This window comes from Anticarsia gemmatalis, chromosome 22 (assembly GCF_050436995.1).
Source record: "Anticarsia gemmatalis isolate Benzon Research Colony breed Stoneville strain chromosome 22, ilAntGemm2 primary, whole genome shotgun sequence".
Classification (NCBI taxonomy): Eukaryota; Metazoa; Arthropoda; class Insecta; order Lepidoptera; family Erebidae; genus Anticarsia; species Anticarsia gemmatalis.
Genome location: NC_134766.1, coordinates 3376369 through 3389538, shown reverse-complemented (window position 1 = coordinate 3389538; position 13170 = coordinate 3376369). Strand labels below are relative to the sequence as shown.

The window sequence follows — 13170 nt, the reverse complement described above, 5'->3', positions numbered from 1 at the left end:
TCCTGGTTGGAAGGACGTATTCATTAACTCACTGGAAAGAATTCTTTCATTTGTCTTACCTCCTTTGAAATGGATCAGCTTCTATACTAGATGCTCAAAATTATCATTTTTCAAAATAAAACGCAATAAATCAAGGGTACAATCTATTCTCTAACTTCAGAAAGGTGGGCACGGCGACGTCGGTGCAGTTCTCGGCGTCGCTCTTGTAGCAGTGCTCCTCGGTCAGCACCAGGTCCACGCACTCGCACAGGAAGCACTCGTCCATCATCACGCCGAACTTGTTGCACTCGTACTTTGTGTGCTTGTGGGGAGTCTGCAGGACGATGGGGTACTTCTCTAAGAGTTGCGTGTCGTTGGCTTTGGCTGTTGAGTTCACTGGAAGATTGATAAATGTTTACAGGCTGATGATACCATATAACATCATATCATGCTTGTATTATAATTCAAGTATAGTACAAACTCTGCTTAGTTTAGAAACAAATGACCGTGTGTGAGTTATGCAATGAGTTTCTAGATTGAACTGCTGAATTGAATTTTATTATTTAATATTTAATTCAAGGAGATACATAGTTGAAAACTCAGAGTCTTCTACACTAGAAGACTAGAGTCTAGTACAAGAATCTTGAAAAAAAAAACAATTTATATTTATTGATCACAGCTTTTGTGTGACAACACAGCAAATAAGAGGGATAAATTTTGATGATTTGCGTGTACTTATTACAATAACATTCATCTGGCGAAAAAAAAATTTTGTGGTTATTGAAGGGATGCAACGACTTGACCGGAATAATGGACGCAAGACCCTACAGTGGAAAGGAAAAGGAAATTTTAATGAATTTTTAATATTCAATTATTTAGTTTACCTTTAGAAGTCCTCCGTCCAGGCAAGAAGTTAAATCCAGGGAAAGCTTGCTCGCAATACCGATTTTTTGGCATTGGTCGGCAAAAGTGATTGACGTGCCCCATGTAGGGACAGATGCAAATTTTACACCTAAAATAATAAGGAAAAAAATTTTAATTTTAAAAATGTTTCGGAAGGATTTAAATTGGTAAGGTTAAGATTATTTCATACGTACTCTGGGAAATACTAATAGACTATTATTTCTTACAGACGGAAACACGGGCACAATATAGTTTTATTTTATTAGTATAAGCTGTGCTGTTAATTCATAATTATCAGTTCTTTATGTAACATTTTGACTGTCATTAACCAAGAGGCCTGCTCCCACCCTTATTCCGAGAAAAGACCTGGGTCCAGATATGAAAAAGCAGCATGTTTTATAGGTAAGTATTACAAAAAAGACATAACATTCGACAAGAAAAAATTGATCATTCCATTTGACTCATAAGTTTGATGACAGGAAATCTCAAGATTATATCAAGGCCTTTGCTCATAATAAAACAGTAGCTAAATCCAATTTCACGCCATATGCAAACATCAAAAACTCTACACGTGAGTCTATTATATTTTCATTAATACAAAAGTACTTAAATATACATTTTATAGCTTACTTCACAATGTACTCGGAGCCCGGAGTACATTCCATATTGTCAACGTCATCTGTCAAGTTAAACGTCTGACAATTTTCTTCTGAATAGCTCCCCATTTTCGACCGCCGTGCGTCTTGCTCCAGACTGTCTTCGTACTGCATGTCTTTTAATTCTTGAGCGTTTTTGTGCCTCTCTTCCCTAATTGAAGGTAGTGGCTATAATGTAGGAATATTTTAGGAGTTAAAGTACAGCTCTTGGTTGATTAGATACACCGAATACTGCCCGAGGGCTAGATGTTAATTCATGCCTAACTAAAAAATATTCGTTGAGCTGTGTCACAAAAATCTTGTGGTTTTTAGATTAATGCTGTTTTTCGAATTCTCTAGTTGCATTTTTTTTGTATTTCATTTAATATCCTGATAAAAGCTACATTAAACACCTACGATACGATTTAAAATATGAAATCAATGTACCTATGTCGTCCACGGACCGGATAATATCAAATTATCGGCTTTAACTTTCAACAGACAGCAAAATTAGTAGAATAAAATTAATCAACATGACATTGATCAACAACCCTAAAGACAACGTGCTATTATTATCATATCCGCTTAGCCTTTGTTCCAAACTATGTTGGAGTCGGCTTCCAGTCTCTATTAGGTTTTAATAAAAATAAGACTATAACAAAACCCTTTATTGTATGTCAACTTACAGTAGTATCGTCGCAAGTCTGAGGGTCGCAAATAGCGAATTCTTTCAACCCAGAATCAGGGCATGTACACCGGCTACAACCAATATCAAACATTTCGCCGGGATAACACGCTCCGAACTTTTTCGGCGGCGTGTCAGTTAGACCTCCTAACAGTTTCTCAGATATCTTAAAGATCTTCTTCCAAGGTGTATCATCATCAGTACAGTTCCTATTCGTACATATCTTGTCTTTCTTCTCTCCATTTGGCGGGCAAACACAAATGTTACAATCGTCACTAAACAGTTCCCCGGGAGCGCAAATATCTGTCCGCAAGAAATTATTCTCGCATTGGTTTTTGGTACACTTGTCTATGTTCCTAATCCCGTCGGAAGGACAGAAGCATATGTTGCAGTCTACTGTGTAGTACGATGCAGGTTCGCAGCTGAGCTCGTCCTCAGATATCTTGCCTTTGTTCGTACAAACATTCCTTGTACACACTCGGTCTTTCAAAAGTCCTGTAGAACTACATATGCAGAAATTGCAGTTAGCTTTGGAAATTGAGCCGGGAACACATGTACTTGTGTCTTTAGCTATCTTCTTTACTGCGTTAGAAGAAACTTTCTTAAGTGTTTCGCTTATCTGTCTCTTTGCGGCACAGTCGTCGCTCGTACACCACTTTGGGTCAATTTTACCACTTTTCCCGCAATAGCAAGAGTTACAACCGAATTTAACGTATGTATTGGGTTCACATGAAAAGTTGAAGTCTACTCTATTTTGTACTTTTCCTTCGTAAACTTTTGAAGGGTTTTTGAGAGCGTTGTCTTTTAAGACAGATGTACAATGCTTGTTGTTCGTGTCTCCACTTGCAGAACAGAGGCAATACCTGCCTTCATCGAGAATGAGAGAATGTGGTTCACAGGAGTCTGTACCGGTAGTTACTCTGATAACATCGCGGTCTATAAGATTCAATTGCTCATTCAAAACAGTTTCCAGAATGGCTACTTTATTTTGTGGCGAACAAACTCTGCTGCAATACTTCTCTATAGTCAACCCAGTCCTGGGACAAAAGCACTCCATGCAGATAGGCACTAGCTCTCCCGGACTGCACATAGCATTAACCGTATCATAAGTGAAGTTTTGTACTTTCAAGCACTCCTGCTCTATACAAACAGTCTCGTTAACAACCCCATGAGAATTGCACTCACAGTAAATGCATCGGGGATTCGTAAACTTGTTAGGAGTACACGAACTCGTCTTATTCCTTAGGTAAAAGAGCGTATTAGGCTTCGACGGTTGAATACAAGTAGATTTCGAACACAGATTAGAATCTGGTACACCATTATCGGGACAGCGACAGATATTGCAGTCGCTTTTGTAGAAACTTTTCGGTATGCACCGTTTAGTAGGTTCAGAGGTTTTGGTACACGTCTCAACGCATTTACTTTTGAGAAACTGCCCGTTATCAGAGCAAAGGCAATGGAGGCATTTGAATAAGTACATGACTTTTGGTATGCAGATTGTCCTTGGCATAGTGTCTAAAGATGTGTGGAAGCCTTTGAGGGCACAAGATGAGTCTGCAGCGCAACGAGCCTCGGCCATCTTACCAGACGCTGGACAAACGCATAACGTGCAATTGAGATAGTAGGACCTGAAGGGAGTACACCACATCGAAGTGCCAACTCTCGTGGACTTATGATTCTTTGCGGATTCGTCATTACAATCTGTATTTGTACAGATAGTTCGGCCGTTCTCTTGACAGATGCATTGGCTGCATTCTTCCCAGATCACCTGGCCGGGCTGGCACGCCTGCCTGCGTCCGATGTACTGACATGTAGCGTCGTTTGACTGCCCCAAGTTATTGCAGTAGCACAGCCGGCCATTCAACAAGAACTGGGTATTCGGAACACACGCACCTACCGATAACAAACGGTGTTAGAATTGATCAAAATGTTTCTAATAATTTAAAAGCTGTTTTAAAAGTAAGTAGATAATATGAATGCTTAAAGATGAGATAGCATTATTAAATTTTGAAGTTATTACTGTATAGTTAATAAAAGTTCTTATCTGAAGGTTTTATGATAACTAAAGTGAGTTGGATATAAAATAAATTAGAACACGTTCAAATCATATTTTTACGAGAACTCTCGTGGCAGTCTCGCGAAAATTTGATTCTGAGTATTCTTTCTTGACAAAGTATAGCAGTTTTATAATAGGACAATGTACTTAGTGTGTATTTTAAGAAATTAATGGTTTTCTTTATTGCAGCAGAACTTTAAAAAGACGACAGGAACAAAAATCGGCAAGTTATCATGGATGAGGAAAATTAAAAACCTAAAAAGATGAATAACAAAACAAAACTTACGGACTATCGCGAGGCCATACGGTATTCTTGTCAACAATGTTAGAATTGTTACAGCCATTAACATATTCTAACAAAAAATGAATATTTTTCACAAAAAAATGACCTATTTCCAAATTTATTTTATGCCTTAGTAGCGTCTAAGCCAATAAATTGTATCATTTCAAATGCCGTTTGTTTTTTCTTAACGAAAGCTCATTAACTCGTGAAGGACTTTATGACTATAACATTAATTATTTCAGAAATTATTGCTTCGATAGTAAAAATATTTGCCGTGAAATAAAAATTCAAGGTCCCTACTTAATTAGAATCCCTGAATTCGTTAGATTTATGCGTTTTTAAGCCGTAATTTGTAAATTTTAAAAAGCAGTTGTTTTTATAAAATTACAAAATCTTTTTGGTTTTCCCTTTTTATCCTATATAACTTAATTATTCTGTATGTAATGCTTGATCCACACTTCACTTTTTTAGAAAATATTTAGCTGTTTTCAAATAATATTCTGCTGCACTTGTAAAACATAAATCGAGTTTTGCAATACCACGATTGTTTATTTATGTATATTGGGATGTTGAAATATTTATTAAGATTGCGAGACCGAATATGCTAAATAAATATAAAACGCCTATAAACATTCTAATCTAGAATGTCTTTTGTTGGTCAACAGACGTCATTGGAAATCTCAATACTTTATATCTCATAAGATCCTATTTTGTTCTTGTCAATTTAAAACATCGTTTACTTTTGAGTATGCATGATATTCAGTAATTTGTTGAAACTTTCATTACATTCTGAATAGCGGAATTTTCTCAAAGCCTTCAAATAATAAATTCTTCAGTAGTTATGAAACGAAGCGTTAACTTTGATTAAGTTAGCAATTTAATATTTTCGTTTCATATGGTTACTTTTATTTAAGAAAATATCTGGCAGTATGTGACGAAACACATGATATTTATTTTATTTTTTTTTAGTTTACAGCGTGTTATATCAGTATTCTTCTTTCAGCACCATTTCATAAAAATAAGGTTGTAAAATAAAAACGGCAATTTGAATGCAGTATTTATTATTATAAAACAAAAATTGCGGAGTCCGGTAGAGAGCCATAGTCGCTGATCTTGATTCAATTATTAACAATAGTCTAATTAATTAGGAATAATAATATGTATATTTTATCGATGAAAACGATAGACATTGGGTACTAGAGACAAGACGCACATTTGACAAGGAAGATTTAAACTTATTTTCACCGTTCGAGTCCAAGCTTGAAACTTAAACGATTTTTTTATAGGAATTTATTGTTTATAGGTTTAGTTGGTAGACAAAGCGGTAAGGTTCGCGTTTTAAACATTCGGTCACGTGTTTGATAAAGTTTATTGTATGGCCATGTATTTAAGTATGTACACATGATGTGACTTTAGTTACGTATACTATTGCTGAAACTCAAAAAAACGTGTCAGCGAAGTTCCTGAACATGAAATTGATGAATAATTATAAAAATGGTAGACAATTTATATCGAAATTAATAGAAAATAATGAGTATAATGCAGTTCTTGATTTTGAAGATTATGTTTGTGTTCGAAACTGATTTAATTAGCAATTTGATAAGTAGGTAACGGACAGATAAATATTTGATATTTTAATTTAGAGCTAAAGATTAAATACTGAAAAATTCCGGTCCAATTTGGAATATTTCCATAAGTTGGCTGACTCAGCCAGAAATTTACGCGAGCGAAGTTGCAAAGGCTACCTATTTAAGGTCGCCAATGTCCAGTTTCCATCGATTATTTAAACGTGTTACATCAAAGGCCACGTGCAATAAGATATTGTTTCTGTTCCTCCATTTTGAGCGCTAACTGGTAGTTGAGGCATTTCTTACTTGTACAGCGCAGAGTCTTGTCTGTCTGACAGTAGCACTTGTTGCATTCGTCACTGAAACACAAATAAATGACTTTTCTTTTTATATTACGACGTCAAGGGTCAAAGGTTAATGAAGTCTGGGAGTTGAGAGTTTCTCATAATTGAACGAGGTCCCAGGTTCAATTATGAGAAAAGAATCAAATACTTCCGTAGTCCGCAAAGGTTTCTGGGTGAAATTTTTCTATCTGTATATAGAAAATAATAGTAGAAGGGCAAAAGGAAACAAGCTAAAATGTTGTTGAAATGAATCTTATGATGATGTAAACATAAATTGGTGAGGTGTATTCCATCAGGCGTATATATCATAAGGCATATTTAACAACTACCTATTTTATAAACACACACTTACTTTTTGCCACTCCTTTCCCATCATAATGTCGAAAAGAAAATAAAGTAGTTACTCAATGTAACTTTTATTATCATAAAAATAAGGCCCAGTTATTTAACACTTATTTCTGCACTGTGAAAATAGGGCTTAATATTTAACCTAAAACAAATGATTAAATTTTTACCTGTAAACCATATTAGGTACGCAAGTTTCCTGTTTAAGATTGAACGTCAGACGTACACGGTTCTTGTTACTCAGTACCATCTTCTCGGTCTCCGACACACAGTCAGGTATCGGCTCACAGTACGTCTTGTTAGAATTACACTCACAGGTCACGCACTTCGCACGGAATTCGCGCGGAGACGAACAGAACTTCCCTGGAAAGATGGAAGATGGCTTTTTTTAAATTGATTTCTAACCTTTACTTGCTGGCTTAAGGACTACTCACATTTATTCAGCTCAATTCGCGTTTCAATGAACGATTTTGCACACATTTATTCACCTTCTATCGGTCCTTTACTCTTGATAAAATCGAATTCGAATCAAATTTGAACTTATGTTACATCGAACTCTTAAATTCCGAATTAGCGCATGATTGAAGGCTCGTTTAATGTGATGTTTGGAACGTGTAGTTTGGAAAAAAGGCTAATCTTTAATTACAGTTGACATTACATGTAACACAAAATCGTAAGAGTCAGAGTCAATTATTAATTATATGCTTTACTTCATAAACTTTTAACAAGTATTTCAAATCGTCTATTAAAAATTTATCTACTTATTTTGATAGTGAAATTGCACACGATCGGGAAGTTTGGAGGGAGCGAGGGCTTTTCCCAGCAGTGTCAATTAAGGTAACAGTCGTTAAGCCATGTCAAAGGCCTTTCGGGCGGCTTGAACAACTTTGACACTAGGTTGACCACTAACCATACGATAGATAGATAGATAGTAATCGCACAGAATCATTTCTCACCGGATCTTTTTTCCGCTTCAATCCTCTTAGCAGTGTGCCTATCCACGCACATCTTCCTATCGCAGGCGAGGCTGTTCTTCTTGTTACAGATGCACACGTTGCAGTCCACGCGGTACAGTTCGCCGGGGGTGCACGGAGACGCGTGGTGCGGCAGCTGAGGCAGCTTCGAGAACATCGAGTCGCTTACTGTCAGCTTTTCCTTGAGGGACTCCTTCTTGGATCTTTGGTACTCTGTGGATTTTTAGAAGGGTGTTTTGAATTAAATCGTAGTGTAATGAATCGTAGTGTAATGAACTGCTAAACACGAATTCGATTGCCGGGTCAGACAGTGTGCTATTGGCTTTTTCAAACTTAGTTTGGAATATTCCTCAATGGTAGCCCAATTTTACGGCAATAAGCATGGTCTAAAATAGTTAATGGCGAAAAGTGGGTGTATTGCTACTCTGGTATAGCAGGTCTGATATAATTATGTATGTGATTAATAGATCTAGGCTTTTCTAATTTTGTTTAGTATAGGTATGGTTTATTAAATCCTATGAGCTTAACTTGGGTATCGTAAAATGTGAAGCAAATCAGCGTGCTTTTTTCCATCTTTAAAAATGGCATCATAGGCCTATGCACCTTGTACCGAGTAAAACTGATGCAAATTTAGTGTTTTTTTCACTGAAATTAATTTACTCATACTCTTGCACTGTTCACATAGTATAGGATGTAAATGTTCACACAAAACTCGCTCGCTCCTAAGCTCGTATTTATCACAAATATATGTAATTTGTTACCTTTCTTCCCTTTCTTAGCCTTCTTATCCTTTTTCTCTTTTTTGTCATTTTCCCTCTTTATGTTAATCGGTTGAGCTTCAACGCAGGCGATCTTGGAACAGAGCAGTTTGGTGTTCTTGCAGACACATGTGTTGCAGTCTTGCTTGTACTTCTGACCTTCCACGCAGACCTCGCCGTCGCCGAGGGTCGGGAGCTCTTCAGGTGATGTCACTTTGGCTGTACAGGTTCAAGAAATGTTACATACAAACGGAATTTGAGTGATCGTAGTCGGGTTGTGGGATACCGAGATTTTAGGAGTTCGTTTTGTTATTATGTTTATAGTTTTTATGTGAATAGGTAATCGAAAATAACTAAATGAAGAGTATTCGCAATACGTATAGCAACCTACCTACCTACCTACCTACCTACTTACAATATGTAAGAACAATATTACAAACTAATATATTTCTAACTTACACCTCGTCGGAGAGTTCTACAAAACATTGCTGGATCACAAAATTGGTTGATTATATTACTTCAAGAATAAATGAATGGAGAGTTTCAGATCACGTCACTTTTATTTTAAAATATCGTATCGCTTATGTTTTTGTCATATTACATAATTTTAATAATATTAAAATAATATAAATGATAAATAATCAGAAACTATCTACCAAACATTGAATCGAATAATAATGTAAAAAGAAACGTTTACGTATAGAAAGAGTATGAAGCGGTGTCGGCTAGTTGCTCTTGTTACCTTACTGAGCACATATCTTAGAAACAACTCTTACTACAAAAGAAATGTAAACCATCGTTAATACCACATCTCAAAATTATATTTAAATCTCTACTGGTGAACTTATTCAAGGTGTAGACAAGACCGCTCTCAAAGCCATTTCATCCAACACATAGTCGTCTAAACAGAGCATGGCTCCACACGACAGAGTGCCTTCTTTAGTACAATGGCACGTATTACACTTGTACCTATAACTCTTCCCCGGCTCACATTTAAACTGTACATCAGTCACTTCGTTCAGACTCTCGAATGCCAAGTTATTCCTATCACCTTTCATCTGCTTCATTCTCAAAGCAAGTTTCTTCGTCAAATGGCACACTTTACTCGTGCAAACAAACTGTCCGTCTTTACAAACGCAAGAATTACAATCTAATGTATATAGAAGTTCCTCATCACAGCCAATTGATTGTGTCTTCTGGTCGTTTTTCCAAGATTTCTCCATGTCAACTAACTTTGAAAGATCCTTGGTCGCGACTTTCTGGATTGCGTCATTTGAGACTGAAAGGCAGAGACGGTCGATGTAGTAGTTGATGTCGCTACACGCACATATTTCTTTACTCGTTCTAAGTACATCTCCGGCTTTGCACTGGTCTATCTTGTGACCGGTGACACAGCGTCTGTTTGTACAAGCAATCGGGTCTATAGATCCTTCAGCCCCACACCTGCATATGTTACAGTCAACGATGTAGTAGCTGTTCGGTTGACAGGGGACAGTGGTTCTTAAAGTTTGTCTTATAGGGATGGTTCTCGCGTGCAAGAATGAGAACTGCGCCTGGCAGTTGTCTGATCGCCAGAAACCTTCGCCGTCACAGGTACAGTACGTGGTCTCGTGGATGTACAGGGCATACGGCTGACAATCTCTTTCTGTTCTTTGTTGACCTGTAAAATAACTTCGATTATTTGGAAATGTTTTTGAACATCTTATGGCTTATTAGCTTGGTAAACTGGCACTACTGGATCACATTTTTACTTATAGGATATAGAGGATTATTTCAATATCGAACAAACCAAAGGAAGCTTCCGACTATTAGATTTTTCAAAGGACTATGGGCAAAAATGTATGGGCTCCGTCCCCACCTACCAACAAACATGGAACTGATACCAACGTGTTCATAAAGTGCCCCCTATTTAATAAAAATCCTTTGTTTTTGATAAATCAGTGGGAATATATATTTAAAAAAAAAAACAATTTGTAATTATTATTTAACGTATATTTTTATTTTACATTTGTAAGTTATTTTAACATTATTGTTATATTACAGTACTAACTCATATGTATGTATAATAATGTCCTCCTAGCCGATATACGGCTACGGCGGTCAGTTTCATTGAAGCTGGCCATCTGTGCCGGACTTTGTTTATAGTGTCCAAGTGTGTGCACAATACACAGGTACACTCTCTTTTCCATCACTCTCATAGTTTGATGGGACGGATAACCGACACGACCAGTGAGAGGTCAGGCGCAGGACCGACGGCTTTACGTGCTCTCCGAGGCACGGAGGTCTTCGACCTCAACTTCCTAACTCCGGGCAATCTCTAGGAAATTCTTAACAGAAAATCTCAGAAAAGACTGTTTGGCCCGACCCAGGATTCGAACCCGAGACCTCTCGCACCGCAGTCGCATATACTACCGACCGCGCCACAGAGGCACTCATATGTATATACTTATATCATTTCCATTATATGGTTAATACATGTTATTGATTTCATATTCCAATAATTATTTTTACTCGTCAATTATAATGCTGTCTAACAGATGCGCTGGCAGATTAAAATCTGATCAGATCTAAAATCGTGGGTTGGAGAGCGGGGGGAGGGGGTTATTTTGTACCCAGCTATCTTTATGTGCATGCGGCGTCCGCCGCTGTGCACTAATTAATAAATAAATGAGCATGTATTTTGGAATTAGTCGTCAATAATACGTTAACGAGATATTTGTTTAAACGTAAGATACTATGAGAACCCCATGCATTTGGGCAATGTCGCCATAGTATAAAAATATCGTCTTGCCAAGATATATCAATTGAGCTACATTTCATTTTTGTTGATGGGTGGGGACGATTCCGCCCATAGTCCTTTAAAGCAACTATATATATCTACTGCAACATTTTCAAAGAGAAGAAGAAAGTAATTCTCGCATACGGCAAATAAGTCATGACCTACGTCATATCGGAATAAACACATTCACTAATGACACAATCATGACTTTACTTAGGAGCAATTTTGTCATGCCTCCATAAATTAGATTAAGATTTTGTTTTACATACATTGATGAGTTACTTACTAAGGTCGATGGCGACGCACTCCCGATGCACGCAGTGGAACGCGCCGTCGGAGCCGCACATGCAGTTGTAGCAAGGGCCGTGAGCGGTGGCCGACGGCACGCATTGCTGCTGCGGCTTCACTGGCCGCGTTAAACCATTTGTATTTCAGTATTATATCGCTGATTGTTAGCAGCTCCTCGCATAATCAATGTATGAACCACACTGTAAATCTTTTGCCGATTGAAAAGAGTGGCCGTGAGTTTCTTGCTAGCTCTTCTCATAAGGCTCTTTAAGAGCTATTGGTAGATTCAGTAATTGTAACGACTAACATAAGTGTCAATATTTGACCTAAATGAATAAATGATTTGATTTCGATTTGAACTCATTTTGGGTTTAGTTCTTAAAGGTTATGTTGGCCAGAATGTTAGCCTCAATGCCTAATGACTCTTTCTTTCTTCTGGGTGTCGTATTCTATGATATCAGCTGTGCATTACGTCTATTCGTCTATTATTTTTGTTATAATTACTTACAGGTCACTAAATTTCTACCGTTAAGTATCAATCACTATCAAATAGCAGTTTTTTCTAATGATATTTTATGAATAATCAGTTTTCTGATGAAATGTTCCTTTACTATGAGCAAAATTATAAGTAGTAATAAATACAATAACCCCTGAGTATAAATACTTAACTATTTTTCTTTAGCTAATAAACGTATCGTATATTTCATAGATTAATAAAATATACCTTATGTAATGTTTCAATACCTACGAATTAAAGAAAAACACTTACCTAAATCAGCTTCGGAATAGTCAAAAACTATGAAACTAAAACTAAAAACTAGAAAAACAAACAGCATATTGGCAGCTTTCAACGACTACTTGTATTCAATAACTCATAATTACCACGAACTTAAGTAATTGATTAATGAAACAGCGGCCATTAATCCTTTATTAATTCAGCCATTTTATTGCTAATTAATTTGTAATTACGCATATTTTTATGTATTTTTGCGTTGTTAAGTCATGTTTGAGAGATTGGGTGCTGATTTAGGCATGCTACTAGCGACTACCTAAAAGATTGCATGCGTACGTTAGGTCCGGTTCACATAAAGAACATTCATATTCTCTCAAGCAGATGAAGTTGATGCAGATTCGCAACGCATTTGCGACGCTTATACCTGCGATGTGACTCGCGATCGTACGGCAATCATCACCCAATCAGGATTCCAGTTCCATCATTGGTTCGTTCGCAATGCGAACTTTAGAAGATTTTGCGATTCAACATTGCATCGCAATTTAATGCAAACATTATTTTAGGCGTATTTTGGTCGACATGATAATGATGAAATTCTGGTAAAAAAACCCCTTAACCTTGCTTTACACGAATTTACATTTATTGTAGTATGAAGCTTTTGTGGTGCATCGGTATGAAGCTGTTAGATAAAGGTCTAAGATTCGAAGACCTGGCCAAAACTGATCATAGAGGTCAGGACTTATTGTTATTACAGAATAATTACACGCAGAAGTAACATGGAAAAACATTTCACAACTTCATTGTGTCACACAACTCATTGTGTCACAAACTTTAAGTAAT

The 13170-nt window shown here is 36.9% G+C and overlaps 2 protein-coding genes and 1 long non-coding RNA gene across 4 annotated transcripts; 1 reads left to right on the top strand and 2 right to left on the bottom strand.

Annotated features, from left to right (window-relative positions):
* Positions 1-92: 92 nt before the first annotated feature.
* Positions 93-5099, bottom strand: LOC142982852 (uncharacterized). Its single transcript, XM_076129551.1, has 5 exons — positions 4545-5099; positions 2204-4095; positions 1513-1706; positions 864-991; positions 93-375 (listed from the first exon to the last, which is right to left on the bottom strand). Exons 1-5 carry the CDS (start codon positions 4606-4608, stop codon positions 131-133), a joined length of 2523 nt encoding a protein of 840 aa, XP_075985666.1. The 5' UTR covers positions 4609-5099; the 3' UTR covers positions 93-130.
* On the top strand, positions 4021-4709 carry LOC142982854 (uncharacterized). Its single transcript, XR_012960029.1, has 2 exons — positions 4021-4161; positions 4448-4709. It is a non-coding gene; the product is annotated as an uncharacterized LOC142982854 (long non-coding RNA).
* A 486-nt stretch (positions 5100-5585) lies between the features above and the next one.
* On the bottom strand, positions 5586-13092 carry LOC142982557 (uncharacterized). Of its 2 annotated transcripts, XM_076129108.1 has the most exons (5): positions 12367-12639; positions 8534-8749; positions 7755-7985; positions 6969-7161; positions 5586-6468 (listed from the first exon to the last, which is right to left on the bottom strand). In XM_076129108.1, the coding sequence occupies exons 1-5, from the start codon at positions 12431-12433 to the stop codon at positions 6339-6341; spliced, it is 837 nt and encodes a 278-aa protein (XP_075985223.1). In that variant the 5' UTR covers positions 12434-12639; the 3' UTR covers positions 5586-6338. The 2 variants fall into 2 exon arrangements, with proteins under 2 accessions (XP_075985223.1, XP_075985222.1); XM_076129107.1 differs by lacking the exons at positions 5586-6468; positions 6969-7161; positions 7755-7985; positions 8534-8749 and adding exons at positions 8760-10190; positions 11596-11715 and having other exon boundaries at positions 12367-13092.
* Between the last annotated feature and the right edge of the window lie 78 nt (positions 13093-13170).